This window comes from Oxyura jamaicensis, chromosome 2, assembly GCF_011077185.1.
Source record: "Oxyura jamaicensis isolate SHBP4307 breed ruddy duck chromosome 2, BPBGC_Ojam_1.0, whole genome shotgun sequence".
Lineage (NCBI taxonomy): Eukaryota > Metazoa > Chordata > Aves > Anseriformes > Anatidae > Oxyura > Oxyura jamaicensis.
Genome location: NC_048894.1, coordinates 136,263,186 through 136,279,179, shown reverse-complemented (window position 1 = coordinate 136,279,179; position 15,994 = coordinate 136,263,186). Strand labels below are relative to the sequence as shown.

Sequence of the window (15,994 nt, the reverse complement as noted above, 5' to 3'; positions counted from 1 at the left end):
GGGGGTTTGCAATGTATACTATGTTCTGTAACGTGGAATTTTATCACTTTGAGAAAATCCAGTCATCCGATGTCAGCATATACCCATGTGCATTGCTATAGTAATAGAATAGAATGGCTGTGCTAATAGAAGTTAGTAAGGTGTGACTTTTTTCCTGTAGCACTGTTAGTTATTCCATGTTGGTTTCCTAATTGTTCACATAAATGGCTTTTAAAATTACCCAGCAACCTAATTCAGACAATACTTCTCTAATGATCTCTTCAGCACTTAGCTTGCTATCTCTTGAGACTACATTGCTTCTGTAAAAGAGACTTAGACACAGAGTTCTTTGTATTTTACATCTCTCTTGTAATTTAAAACAATTCTTAAAAATTGTCTTCCCTTTTTGGCAATTAGGATGTCTTAGCTTGAATAGTGTAATTATGAATTTATAGGAACTCAGCAAGGAAACTTAATTATGGGCTGGTTTCAACAGTGCTTTAGCCTGGGCACTGGTATTTCATTGGCGTAGTTTTGTTTAAGCATGCTTACTGTGCTCATGTTAAGACACTTTTTTAGATGCCATATGCAGGTGTACTAATGTTTTTCCACTGTATGTACAGAAACTATGCATGGTAGGTGTTTCCAAGCCTTTTCCAAGACTCGAGACCTCTCCTGTGATTGGTGTTCAAGTTGTTCCTTTATGTCACTAGTAGCAGTATGTTTTACAAATGGGATTTATTTTTTTTTTTTAAAGAAAAATAATGTTGGCAGTTCTGGTTCAAGAGCTGTTGCAAAATACTGGCTTAACATGGATTTCTTTGTTTTGCAGAAATAAAACGCGCCTCAGCTGGAGCAGAGTAATGAGTTTATAACAGTAGTGTCATTGAATTTTTGTATTATATTTTTGGAAAAATATAACAAAAGTTGTTAAACTAGTTTTACAAGTCTCATTCTCAGGAAGCAAGAAATATTTTGTGCAGGAAACTTTTTCTATGAGAAGCCTTTAAACTGGAGTTCACAGACCCTTCAAAAAATTTGAAGGTTTCCTCTGGTTGAAAAACATCTGAATTTTCCACTTAAATGCCAGTTGCAATTATTACTTAAAAATAGGTATATTATAAAACAAAAATCTTGTAGAGTTTTCAATAGTATAATAAATAGCAATTTTATACTTTAATTTTTGCCTCTTGCGTATCTGCCCTGAATACCGAACGAGGCCTGGGTTTGAATAAAGATGTGGGTGTGTAAGTCATACTGATACGACAACTGCAAAATCAATAATCAGTAGCTACTTTATTAGGCAGATATCTGTAGTCAAACATTTCCTAGATATATTTCTTAGTCTTCTGTTAGGTTTCCGCCTTCTCTGGCCTAAGTAAATGGCGGTCAAGTTTCTGCAAATACTTCCTTGTGATTCAGAAACTACAGACTGACCCTGGAGCCTCTGCGGTGGTTGCCTGACAGGCACTCATAAAACGTGCCTGATACCTACTGGCAGAACTGGCACGCTCATGAAATGCAGTCACAACCTGTTTAGAATATGGCTGAACCATACAGCGGCTCGGGTTGGAAGGGACCCTAAAGCCCACCCAGTTCCACCCCCCTGCCATGGGCAGGGACACCTCCCACCAGACCAGGTTGCCCAAAGCCCCATCCAGCTTGGCCTTCAGCACCTCCGGTGATGGGACATCCACAGCTTCTCTGGGCAACCCGTGCCAGGGCCTCACCACCCTCACAGTGAAGAATTTCATCCTAATGTTTGATCTAAATCTCCCCTCTTTTAGTTCAAAACCATTAATCCTTGTGTTTTGTGCCTAAGCAAAAAGTTGCTCTCCATCTTTTTCATAAGCCCCCTTTAAGTACTGAAAAAGCTTCAATAAGGTCAGCATGGAGCCTTCTCCTCTTCAGGCTGCACATCCCCAGCTCTCTCAGCCGTTCTTCACAGGAGAGGTGCTGCAGCCTTCGGATCAACTTTCCGGCCCTCCTCTGGACCCCGCTCTAACAGCCCCACATCCTTCTTGTGCTGAGGGCCCCACACCTGGACGCAGCACTCCAGGTGGGGCCTCACAAGGGCAGAGCAGAGGGGGACAATCACCTCCCTCCACCTGTTGGCCACTCCTCTGTGGATGCAGCCCAGGGTGCAGTTGGCCTTCTGGGCTGCAAGCACTCACTGCTGGCTCATGTTGTGCTTCTTGTCCACCGGAACCCTCAGGTCCTTCTCTGCAGGGCTGCTCTCAATGTGTTCTTCTCCAAGTCTGTCCTCATGTCTGGGATTGCCCCAATCCAGGTGCAGCACCTTGCATGTGGCCTTGTTGAACCTCATGAGGTTCACATGGGCCCACTCCTCAAGCTAGTCCAGGTCCCTTTGGATGGCATCCCTTCCTTCTGTCCTGTCAACCATGCCACTCAGCTTGCAAACTTGCTGTGCATGCACTCGATCCCATTATCTATGTAGTTATGAAGACCATCCCTGAAGATGGTGGTTGTACGCACTTTTGATGTGGTAGTGGACTGGTCGGAGAGTTTGCCCAGTGACTGAAGTCTAAAATCCAGGATTTCTTCAGCCCTATTGTATTCCCCACTCCCAGCTCCCATTTCCCAGGAGAATTACCTGCCTCTGTGTTGTAGGCTAGGTATGAAACACAAAGCCTACGTATGTGTTACTGTGTAAGCTGCTGTAGCCTTTGTAGGGAAGGGGATAGTCCAAGGAAGATTAAAGCCGCTTGTGATACAGCGTCTCACACTCACAGTGACAAAGGAATTTATTCGGAGGAAATAAAGATACTGGCAGGAACTTCACAGAAGCGGATGTATCCCTTCACAGAAGGGATCCCCAGGATGGGGAAGGCTGGGGAAACTTGTGGCTTTTGGCAAAAGGAGGAAAGCTTTGCTCTGTAGCTTTGCAGCTGCAGAAGAGGTCCAGTGCCTTGGTAGTAATGGAGCGAGGGAAGGCCTTGCCTGGGGAAACCTTAGAGGCTTCCCTTAGGAAGATGTAAACAAACAAACTCCCCTTTGTGCTGAGATAATGTCAGTTTTCTTTGCAACAGCTGTGGTTGCACTCGACTTGAGCTTCAGGGTGTGATTACACCCTGCATTATTCCCTTGGCTTCATGGGTATGTTGCTCTTGCACATCATCTCTGAACCTTCTCCTATTCTAGCGGTTTATTGGTCAGTCCCAGGGACTTAAACCTCCCTGGCAGTGACTGGAAGAGGCACTGCAGTAAGAAATCGTGGAGGTTTCTGGAGGGTATCAGAGATTATTTCTTGATGCTGGAACTGGAGGAGCTGAAGAGGGGTAATGCACAGCTGAATCTGCTATTCACAAGCAAGGCACAGCTGGTTGGGGTTGATAGTCAATAGGGACTTGACTGTATTGACCACGACATGGAGGAGGTGAAGATCCTGAGTGAGAAGAGGCATTAGGTACAGACCCTGGATTACAGGGAAACAAGTTTTGCTTTATACAGGGCACTTACTTGTAGAGAAGCAGCTCTGAAGGGCAAAGGAAGTTGGGAAAGCTGGCAGCTCTTTTAAGATGGCATTCCTCAAGCTCAAGCATGGTCAAGAACATCTCCAGAATGGGGATATGGTTGATAGGTTTGAGGGCAGGGTTGCTGTCCAAACAGACTTAGACAGGCTGGGAGAATTGACTGACGAGAACCTTAAGAAATTCACCAAGGACTAGGGTGAAGTCCTGCGCCCGAGAAGGAAGAACCCTGTTAATGCTATAGCCTGGGGTCTCGTTGCCTGGGGAACTCAGCTGAAAAGGTCCTGGGGGTCTTGGCAGGCGTGAGCCAGCAGTGCACTGGAGGAGGAAGGTGGCCATGTGCACCTGGGCTGTATGAGAGCACGGCCAGCAAATCAAGCGAAGTGGTTCTCCTTCGCTTAGTACTTGTGAGACCACATCTAGACTAGTGTCCAGTTTTGACTCCCTAAAACTGGAAAAACATGAATTGAAGGAGTTCAGGGTAGGATTACCTAAATAGTTGGGGCTGGAGCACTTGTGAGGACAGATTAAGGCAGTGACAGGTGACCAGTCGGGAGAATAGTGGCTTCAGGGGACCTAAAAGCAGCCTTTCAGCATCTGTGAGAATGTTGTGAAGTTGGGCTGTTTCCTGGTGCGTGGCAGGACGATTCAGAAAAACATAAATTGAAACAAAAGAAGTTCTAACTTCATATCAAGATAGATTATTTCCTCATGAGGGTAGCCCAGTGTTTGAACAGGATGCCCAGAGAAGATGTGCAGTGTCCAGTTGTGCAGAGGTATGGTGATCTCTTGTCATCCCTTCCAACAGGATTTATTTTTTTTTTGTTGCCCTAAAACCTCATAACTACATTTTATAGATAATCATGTACCTTAATACTTCGTGTTTTTTTAATAGTTCAGGCTCTACCTATACGTTCTGTACAAATCTCTTCTTTGCACAGTTTTTCCTCATAGAAAGGAATAATAGAAGTTTATTGAAGGACTTCTAAAAGGATTTAAAATCAATTTAACATTAATATTTTACTGTTGGAAATGCATCACTACAAAGGTGTTTTTCTTTATCGTAGAATCACAGGATGGTTTGGATTGGAAGGGACCTTGAAGATCATCATTTATAGATGATGTAAATTGAATTCGATCAAGATACACATTAGAATGGAATGTGTATTCTTTCTTATTTTGAAATGTCTATTTAGAATTATTTTTCCCTGTTACAGTTCTTTTAATTACAGTATGTTATTTAAATTAGGGTAACAGAGCTGGTGTTGTGTTACATAAGTCATTGCCATGTTCATTTTATTCAGCATACGTTTTGGAGGAAATCTTCTTATGCAACTCTGGGGACAGCCACATTGATTGTGTTCCTATCAGTGGTATTGCAGAAGTAGAACACATTTTTCCATGACTTGCATGCAATTTCAAAGTACAATCTGTTGCTTTACTCTGGCATGAGGAGTCTGAGCCTTCTGTAAAGTCAACACAAAAGAGCCTTTGGAGGGTCTTTAAACTACTAGCTGTCAACCTGTCCTGTTTTCCATGAAATATTAACCAAACTTGTTGGGTTAGCTAGACATCAAAAGGAGTCTCTTTTTGCTTCGAATTACTCGTAACAATAAAATAAAACCTTAATCTCAAAATAATTTTTTATTTTTTTTTCCTTACACTACAAAAAACAAACTTTGAAACACCTGATTTTTCAGGAATAATATTTCTGGTTTTGCACTGTATTTGCAGTGGATGAAAGCAGCTTTTCTTCTATGAAGTAGGTTAACTAACTGTGTACTAAACTACAGAAGCAAGTCCTAAACTCTTTTTTGTCAAGTCAAGTAAAACAAGTCCTGAAAGTGTAAATTAAATATGCTTTGTTAATTTTAGGGAAATTTAATTTTCTAATCCTGCTGACCCACTTTTCTTAGTATGCGTTTGATAACGAGGAATTTAGAGGGTTGGTTTTGTTTTCCATATGTAGGCATTCTTCTATTGCATAGGTAGGGAAGATAGTTATAACTAGCTCTAAAATGTAAGAGCAATGCTTAGAAATATTTAGTATTTTCTGTTACGTGAGAGGAGGGAGACTGTCCTGTAATGGGCAACATAGTGGTACTTCAGCATTTCCTACAGAGACATTGTTAATCTTGTTTGTAAGTATGTCTTAAGGATGAAACTCAAGTGCAGCAGTCTGAGCAGAAGAAAAAAATTGGATGTGAAAGGTCATCAGTGTGGTGTCTTATCTTTCTCGTACAAATAGCTTCATGGATTTTGGGAAATCCATGCAAGCAAATCAATCCAAGCAAGAAATAAAAAATAAAAAAGGTTGCTTTTTTTTTTTTTTTTTAGTAAAACGATGCATTGTGTTCTGGTTTTACCCTCCTCTTCCTCTGAGTACTACTACCTTCTCTTGGATATGTTTTTCTGAATTTATGCTTTGTTGAAGTATAAATTCTTCTATTTCTACCCTTTAATGCTTATTTCTGTATTGTTTGGCATCCCTGCTGCTTCCTTTTCATTCCTTCTATTGCTCCAGACTCAAGAGATCTGGAAATGCCTAGGACATCTGCTAAACTCAACCTGGAGTTTAGTTCCCTGCATATTTCTCTGTGGTCGACAGCTGTCATTAAATAAATGATAGACCAATGAGATAATTCAGATCTGGGATTAGAAAAGAATATGACTACAATGGAAGGAAGAACTGTTTAAAAAAAATGAGGGGAGAAGATGTGTAGGAAAACATGGCAGAATGAATGGGGGAATCATCATGGAGTAGAAGAGAAGCAAATGGACCCTTGTACAGTAAAGCGTAGATTAATGCTCGAGGCAGAAAAACACATTCAAAAACCCAGGAGAAAACATACTCCTACAGAATGATATAGAAAAGGCAGAAGGAAAAGAATAAATAAATCAACATGCTATAAAAGAGGGTTGTGCGGAAATAAGGTTTAATTTGAAAAAATGATAGCTATTAATCAGAAAAAAAATCTGAGGACAGAGAATAGGGTCATCATAGGAATAGATGATGAAATAAGAGGTGAAAGGAATAAAAAAAAATAACAAGTTAATGCGTTAATAAATACAAACATAAGGCCAGATGTGGAGACAGCAAGGTCTAGTGATCATGAAACAGGCTTAAAAAGGTATTTCCAGTGTCTTTCACTTTTTAAAACAAGTGGTTTCTATAAAAGAAATCTTAATTCTTTTATTATAATTGTGGTTTTTTTTTGTAAATATTTCTAATTGCAGTCCTACCTGCATTTTTTTTTTCAGCTTGGTTATTTATATTTCCCATCCTGTTCATATTTTACTTGGAGAAATGTATTTCATTTCTCTGTGGGATGTGTTACACTAAGCAAATACGGGTATCGTGAATCATAATGCTGTGCAGAATATAGGCTCTGAGGTGACAGCTATGGAGAACTATTAAAACATTTCTTATGTTTTATTTATTGTTCTGTTTAGTAATTAACTTGTTTTGAACTTGCTTTGAAATAAATACAGATTTCAGTCATTCAAGGTTTTAGATGTTTTCTTAAAATTTAGTTTAATGGAAAGGATAATAGAATGGGAGTTTGCACTGATCTTGATCTGATTCGTAAAGCTCCTGCAGCTGCATAAATGATGACAAAAATCCCCCAGGGTTTCCACTCCATAGAGATGGGAGCTTTGCAGCCATCTGTAGAGCGTGATCCCATAATATGCTGAGAATCCTGAACTGGCAGTGAGTTTCATGGAGTAGCATTTAGACATGGTTTGAATGTTTTTTGTTTTTTGTTTTTTTTTTTTTCCAAAGTTCTAAATAACTTTTTAAGTCAAAAAAAGTTGCGTGAAACTACTGGAATTTTGCTGCTTTCCTCCATGTGTATGAGGACCAGGCCTTAAACTTAAGGGCATTCAGCACCCAAAGGGATGCTTAGCACCTTGTGTTATTCAGTTTCTATAACAACAAATAGATATCGCATGAAGTAACTTCTAATATTATTCATGTGCAACTCTGAAATGTGTTGAACATTTCTCCACATTGTATCTTGCTACAAAATTATCATTCTTCGGCTATGAGCTTTTATGCAAAAGATCCTCAGGGGACAAATGGAGGCATGCACCACGTACGGATGGCTGTATTAGTCTCTGCAAACTTGTAGAAAATTAAAAAATGGAGTTTATTTTACAGTGCAGTAAATCTTACATCTTTAATTCTTTCTTTTCTTTTTTTTCTTTTAACTAAGGAAATGCTACTTCACCGCAAGTTCAAAGACCTTCTTTCATGGACTACTTTGATAAACAAGATTCCAAGAATAAAAGCCCTGAAAATTGTAATCAGAACATGCACGAACCTTATCACATATCCAAAAATGTTTTCCCTGATAACTGGAAGGTCCCTCAAGATGGTGACTTTGATTTTGTAAGTACATTTTTATACTTTTAAACATGCTGTTTGTTTTACGTTTGCCAAAATAGTTAATCCCATTCTAAAATTATGTTAATTACAAGCAAAATAAGTAATCTTTCAAGAGTATTATCCAATTACCTCATCGTAATGTCTCATACTGGCTGTGAAATAAGTACATTTGCTTTATGCAAGACCTTTTTAATAAGGGGTGCCATGTGGCATTATAAATATACTTCTTTCTAACTACAGGTTTTTTGGAAAAGGTATTTTTGGTTCTTTATAACTTGTGTTATAAGAACTTTCACATCTGACCTAGTTCCATTAAAAAAAAAATTGCTACAGGTGTGGAATATTGTCATGTTTAGTGAGTATCCCAGTGAGATGATAAACATTTTAAACTGGATGGAGACATTTAATCAATATCCTTGGAGATGGTTAAGATCACTTAACAACCTGGCTTGTGCAAAAAAAGTGATATTATTCCAATAGTATGCATCTCTCTATGTAGAATTATATCTAACACCAGTCTATCTATTTAGAATGGTGTTTTTTTTTCCCCTCCTAAATATGTGTGGGTTTCTTTTTTTGGTTTGTTTGTTTGTTTGTTTTGCCTACATTGCAAGTTATAGCAGGGGCAAAAAAAAAAAAGTTTCTAACCTGTAATATGTGTAAAAAACTTTAGGACGCTCTCAAAGTGGCATAAATATCTCTTGTTCAGAAACTTGCAGATAATTACACCTGGTTTTTAGTCGTTACTTTTTTAACATTATTGAATGAAAGAATGTAGTTTATCTGCTGTAGCTTAAACATGTTCCTCACTGCAGTGCAGTAGCTAAATATGATCACATGGCACCTTTTTGAAAGTACACTTGGGATTTGGAGAAAAACATTGTGTTTAATTTTAGGTGACAGCTGTAGGTGTGGGATTTTTTTTTTTTCCAGTTTTCACTTACTGCATTTCTACATAAAGCTGACTCTTAAATTTTAGGCTACTGGAGTAAAGCCAATTTAACAGCGCAGTACAAGCTGTTGCTGACAGAGTTTTGATTAAGCTGGATTTTAGCTTGGGTATTTTTTTAGGCTTTTTTTTTGGACCATTAGATGTAATAGTCATCCTGATAATTGACTAACAAAATAATTACTTGCATTATTCATTGGAAAATAACTGGCTGTTATTTAAGTGGGTTTATTATAGTAGCAATAAAATTGCTCTTAAAACGATTGAAAATTCATTTTATCTTTTCCATCACTTGCTAAGAAGTGCAAGCAAAAACCCCGTGGAGCTTGTTGATACTGCTTGTACATGTGAGTTTTCCTCCTGAAATACGAATTTGTCCTAGAACCAAACCTGGGGGAGGTCTGATCTTCAGAAGTAATGATGCTGTGTGTGGTAGGCAATCCTTGCTGGTTGTGTTAGTGTGACTGGCATGTGCAAGGCTTTAGAAACTGCATGATGTACAGTTTGTCCTCGAGTTCCTAAAAAGGCAGGCAGTGTTGTAAGATTTGTTGCTACAAATTATTCTGATTGAAAAACAAATAGGGTTTTAAGAAATGAATAGCTATTCACATGGGCAACGTACATTACTTAGTTTTGGGGGAAATCTGGTTTTAGGCACGACAAAAGCCAAATACTTCAATGGGTAAACCAGCCTAAGATAGAGTTTTGGAAGACTTATCAATAATGGATGTACTGTTTCGGAGTAGCCCACTAAAGGAATACATTTCTCTGAAGCATGTGGTACCAGCTGATGTCATGCACGATTCTGGTTTTAACAGCCTGCTGGTTTGAACCATAGGCAATTATTATTTATTTATACATTCTAGAAAGACTTCCCTTTATCTTCTAGACAGTGAGTGGCAATATTGGTAAGTGGCCTGCAAGAGAGTTTCTGAAAGGCCAAGTCAGTGGGCAGCATGCATAATATATTGTCGACTTTTTATAAGATCATCATGAATGTTTTAAGTTGCTGACATGAAGTCTTTAAACAATTCTTGAAAAGGATAAATAATGAAAACTTTTTGTACTAAATCATTCTGTTCTATTTTGGTTGGAGCTGGCCTTAATGGGATCTAGAAAGGGATCCTGACATTAAATGCTGACAGTCATTATTTTATTTAAAGAATGGATTAACACACTGGAATGAAGGTATAAATGAACAAAATCTAACTTACTGGTAGTATACTTTCATAGTACTCTATCTTTCTGTGTAGAAGGGGGGTGCTCTGTAAGTAGCTGTTTTCTGAATGATGCCGTTATCCGCTGAAAGCTTTCTTAACCATATACCCTTGTAAGCCACACATAGCGTGCCAGCGCTGGCAGCCAGCAAGCACTTTACTTGAGAGCCTGGAGTGAGACAACACCATGCTGAGAAGAGGTATTTGAGTGTATCACATCAAAAGACTTTGAAGTTTATTAGTGTATAGGTCTCTTACAGCATAAAATGGAGAAGCAAAAATGCTACAGAGAGACTGGTAGGAGGGAGAAAGTAACAGGATGAAGAAACGATCCTTATCATTCCTTGCAAATAATCAGTTTGCTTATTTCTGTGTATAAAGTGAGACCTGCAGAATTAGGAGGCAATTCTTCTGGTCAAACACTATGTTTGCTTTGGGTCTCAGTGATACTTTATCCTATTAGAATTACTAGTATACTCTACTGTTTTAATAAAACAATAAACAGTTATTTAATTTTGCTGAAACAGACATATAATGCAGAAATAGCAGTTAGCCTTACGCACTTGCTAATGTTTTTAGATAACGTAAATAAATGATGCAGGAAATTCTTCTCATAAAGTGGATAAATGAATGTATAAAATGATGCAAAATGAGTTTAGCACTAAGTCTGGTTTGAAAGTTTTTGTGTGTGCGTAGTTTTCTGTTCTGACGTAAATGTTTTAAGAACTACTTGCCAATGAAAACAGGAGACTTTTCCAAGAAAATAAGATGCTCTGGTCACCAATCTGGGCTTAAAAAAAAAATAAAGCCAGCAGCATTTTTGTCTTCTGAAAGTACATATTTACACTTTGTTTTTCACTGTTTCAAGTCCATCTGCTTTGAAAATCAAAAGCTGCTCTTGCTATTTTTTAACTGATATGCCATATGGGAGTTCGAGATCCCTCTCTCTCCTGTTGACTGTTGGTCCTGGTGGCCCTCGATTTCTCGATCAGTCCGTGCTAGTTACTGAAGTCATGTTCCGTGAATTGATGAGAAAAAGTTGCCACTGCAGACCTTCCAGTTTTGCACTGTACTGAATCAGGTATATTATGAAATATCTTTTAACTATGCTTAATTCTGAAACTGTACAGTCACCTGGAATATTACGTTCTTCCAGATGTACCCCATCATGTATGCTTTGGGGCAAGGATGTTGTTTTCCATGATCAACAGGTGGGGATTGTTGTTGGTGTTGTTTACTCTACATTTCTTCTTGCTTTAAAAAAAAAAACAAAACAAAACAAACAAACAACAAAAAAAAAAAAACAGGCATTCTTCAGTGTTGTCTTTTCTGTGACCAGGAATTTGTATAGGGTTGGAGGGTTGGATTTTTGAATCATTGCTTTCAGTTATTCTATGGTCTACATTTGTTGTCTCATGGTAAATTCGGAAAACTTCAGAAGATGGCTCTTTGATGTCAGTGAATCTCAGGTAAATGCATTTCTGGTGAAGTACTTGTACGTATCACTTCAGCATTTAGAAAAGGGAGTGCTCAAGGTATAAATCAAGGTATAAATCTTACCGAAAGAGACTAGTACTTGTTGAAACTTCAGCCTTTATTAAAATTTGAATATATACTTCACGCTCAAACATCACTGGGTTTTACTTTTCAGTGATTACTTCTGACTACAGGCATTCATTTTACATGTTTCCTCATTTTAAAGGCATGCAGCAAATGACAAAATTAAAGCAGTATTTTAAACCCTAATCTGTTCAGTTTATTTGGGGTTAAGTGATATTTTATTCAGAGTAAACCTTGATGTCAACAATGTACTACTCCTTGTATGCCTTTGAATAAGTAATAATGATATTCATGGAAATGGTAATGATGTATGATATAAGCAGCTTTTCATAATGAGGCTTAACTATTTAATGGGCCTACTTCTAGTCTTACTGCCTCACAGGTCACAAGACAGTTGTTTGGAGCAGCGTACCAGATTAGACTGAATGATGTGGTGCTTGTTTTGACTGCCTAAGCGACCAGTCCTTTTAGGAACAGATGTGTTTTTTATAGGTATAGCATTAGAATAACCCTATTGCTATTGTGATGGTAGTTTTCCATCAGATATGTTGATGCTGGAGAGAGGCGTGTATTAAATGAGCAGTGTAACTGAAGGTGTCATGGAAGCAGCTTGCTCAGATTTATCCTTTTGCTTTTCTCAGTTGAAGGTGTTGTGTTCTGCATATAGCTATTGTCATTTTTCTTTAATATACTCTATATGAAAGGTTTCACCAAAAAATACAGTGAACTTTTAATAAGCAAAAAAAGTTTGAAACTTCCATCATGTGGGGAAAAACAGCTAAAATTTAGTTTGTAAGAATAATTTTCTCTATTTGTTCTGTAAATGGACCTGCTTTTTACATTTGTACTGTTTCATAACATTTTACTTCTCACGAAAATATGAAATTGCTGTGTAAAACCTCCTGACCTGATTGCTGTGTAAAACCTCCTGATGTGTGTTAGTGTGGGACAGAATGTTAACAAAGGATTTACACGCACTGTAGTGAAGCGATATCTAATTGATGATAACCTGTGAGCGGACACTGCTTAGAATGAGGTGCCAAAGTTCATTTGCACCGAATCAATGTACAATTTCATTTGAAATGAAAGAAATACTTACATTTTATTTTTAAAATGTTGATGATAAAATGTTAAAAGGCAAATCTATTTACTATAGCAATGCTAGGGTAATGATTTCTGTCGTTAGTAGAATTATTTCCAAACAGGAATGGTATCCAGATTGTTAAATATTAAACAGTGAACATGTAGATCATGTTTTCCAGTAACTACAGTATCATGTTTAAGTAGATGCATTTTGGGTGACTTAAAGATTCTGGAACAGCAACAAAAATTTGAAAAGCCATCTGTTACCCTAGGCAGAATATTTCCCTGAGTTTTAACCAGATGAAATTCTTCAGAGTATAATCATTGTGAAATAATAATATTGCAAATACTGAGTATTTTAGTTATCATTTACAAATATACAATGTGACAATTTATTCACTAAAAATTCAATGCCATAAAATAACTGAAAGCTGTACAAAATTTAATGAAAACTTCATTAATGAAGCCAGGCAAATCTAGCTTAGCCTGATCTTCATTGGAAATGCTCCTCTACCCAAAATCTTGGCTGTATTTAGTCTGATTTTATTTAAACAGCATATGAGTTTGTTGATACAGTCTTCTTTCTAATTAAGGAGAGTGAATGTATTCCATTTAATTTCAACCATTTCAGACCCTTCTCAAAGTCATATGAAAATTTTAAATGGAGTATTAACGTAGATTCATTTTGCTTTATTATTACTTAGTTGTATATTATATGTCATATGAAGCATTTCCACATGCTGACAGGAAGAACATCAGAAAATAGAGCTATCTGTGTCGTGTTTTCTTAACTGAGGAAATAAGAAACTTAGGTTTCTGGGCTCATGTGGCCTGTATGCAGATAAGAAACGGAAGACTACTTACCGTGTCATGTCATTAACAAAAGTATTGTGAATTGGTGTCAGCAATTAGTCTGTGTGCAGAATTTCGTTCAATTATGTTCAGAGACACCGCACAGATGAGAGAGACTGTGAAATGAGTATAATGAATATAATGCACTTTATCTAGCTGGTTGTGTGAGGACACTGTGAACTTCAACGCTGGGGATTTTCTGAGCCTCTTGTACTAGAAGGCCAGTACAGAAGCTTCCTGCGTGTTGAGTGGTCATTTAAAATAACAAAAGCTGTGGGGGTAATTCCGTGGGAGTGCTGTCGGTGCTAGGAGTTCGGTGTGGATAGCTTGCAAGCCACGGCCGTGGTTTATTCGGCTGTATCATACAGCTGTGTGGGCGGTCAGTAGGGGAGGTTGTGCTGGCCTGACATGTAAACTAAAAATATTTTTTTTTTTTTCCCTTAGGCAAAGAGAACAGACCAACCTATTAATATTTTATTTTTTAATTCTGCAAGTCAAATACCGACTGATTTAGATAAATCCTGTTGTATATATTCTAACAACAGAAAGGGAATTATTATTAGAAGGAAGTGGGGGAATATACTACATGAGCAAAGTGTTTCTCTGAGTGATATTGAATATACAGTCTTTTCTCTTTGAAAATGCTCCTTCCCTAATTATTCTAGATGTAAATAATGGAAAATCAAGCCTAATAATTTGGTTTTACACATGAATGAATTATGTAGGCTGTAAACAGAATCTGTCCTTTCTGTTTGTCTTAACTTGTGGCATTATTTTAAAGCTGCTACTCTGATCACTAAATCATTCATGCCGAAGTGCTGGCACTGTACTTCTGCAGTTTTAGAAGGTGAATATGAATTTTGTATCTTAAACGTGAACAGAAGACACCTGTGTAGAACAAAAAGCTTTTTGGCATTCTTATATGTGAATAACAGGATTATGTATTTTTACTTATCATTCACACATCCTCTGAGGATGAGACAAGAACTCAGAGGCTTAAATTGCAGCAGTGTATTTTGAAGCTAAGCAGCGAGAAGAACATCTGATGGAATAACAAACTGCTCCAGTAGGTTGCCTCAGAGGGTTGCAGAAGTTGTTGCTATTGCCTGTTAAAGACCTGGTCAGATAAACATGTCAGGAATAGTTTTGGTGGAGTTAATCATGCTTGGAGCAGACGACTGTTGTAGATGACCTTCTCCTGTAAATGTCTCCAACAACCTTAAATCCTATGAGGATTTAAGCTACTGCTGGTGGCTGAACTTTATAATCATAAAAAATCTTGAGAACACGTAGGTCACTACAAGCTCAAGCTTTCAAAAATAGTCACATACCTAATCTGTTTATTAAAAGTCTCAGTATTTTGGAGGATCTAGACCTTGGGTAACCTTGACAATTTTTGCAATTAGCAGTCAACTAGTGTTTCCAAACATGAGTCTGCTTCTGGAAAATTTCAGCCAAGATTCAGTGAGTAAAACTTAGCAGGACTTAAAACTTAACCTGAAAGCTTAAAGCATTCCTGCATCTTCATATTTTTATCACGTCAAATAGTTTCAGTGTGCAATGTATTTTTTTTTAATTACAAAATAGCTTCTAGCTGACAACATGCTATAAAATTTATTTTTCAACCAATTTTCAAATTCTTGCTTCAGAGTTAAGAATGAAACTGCTTTACTCCAGTCTAAATTTAAAAACCTAAAAAGGTCTAACTTCCTTTTCCTCTCCCCCTCATTAGCTCAAATAGAGTCTGAAGTGTAGTTATAGCATATATATTTAGTTATACAGTATGCCTGTATTTTATGCATAATTTGAAGAGAATGAAAATTTGAAGAGAATGAAATGAAAAGAATGAGTGAATGCGATGAGCTGGGGCAGCAGTGCTGGTTAAAGGAGCCCTTGTTTCCATAATAACCAGCTGCTCGTGCCTCTCAGAGACCCTTGGAATGGCCTGGTCATGGGCACAGCCTAGAAAGATCTTTGCAATACTTGGGGAAAAACAGTTCTGGTTAGATAAGTTTTAGAGAATGCTTTTTTGTGCATCTGAACAATTCAGTTTCTGATCTCTGTATTCTGTTTTCTCTCTCATAAAAAAAGAAAAGGGGTGGTGGTGGTGGTACTTAATCCAAATACTTTCCATGTTGCATAAATGACTATTCATGACAGGACAGCGTACCGCACCGTTGTGTGTAATGTCTGATCCCCAGAGTGAGTGCTGACACCAAGGGGTGCACGTGCCACTTTGTGGGATTCAGCTGAGTTCCTTAAAACCGTCTCTATGAAAGCATCATGCACACCACCAAGAAACAAAATCTGTTCTCCTACTCTTTGGTATGATGATTAATGATAATGAAATGGGGTAAAAATAAAACTTGCCTCAGGATAGTGGGCGATTGGAATTTTGCAAGACTGTTTTAAGTTAATTTTTTGTACCTCCTTAGTTTTGAAGAGGGTTTCCTCATTATGTGGTTTGGTAAAG

At 37.8% G+C, this 15,994-nt stretch overlaps 1 protein-coding gene across 1 annotated transcript in view; it reads left to right on the top strand.

Moving 5' to 3' along the window:
- The window catches only part of STK3 (serine/threonine kinase 3), a 137,335-nt gene that overhangs the window by 78,671 nt on the left and 42,670 nt on the right, over positions 1 to 15,994 (top strand). Inside the window, exon 10 of the mRNA XM_035319759.1 lies at positions 7,688 to 7,863. Coding sequence (XP_035175650.1) covers positions 7,688 to 7,863 — 176 coding nt within the window. The remainder of the gene's footprint in view (positions 1 to 7,687; positions 7,864 to 15,994) is intronic.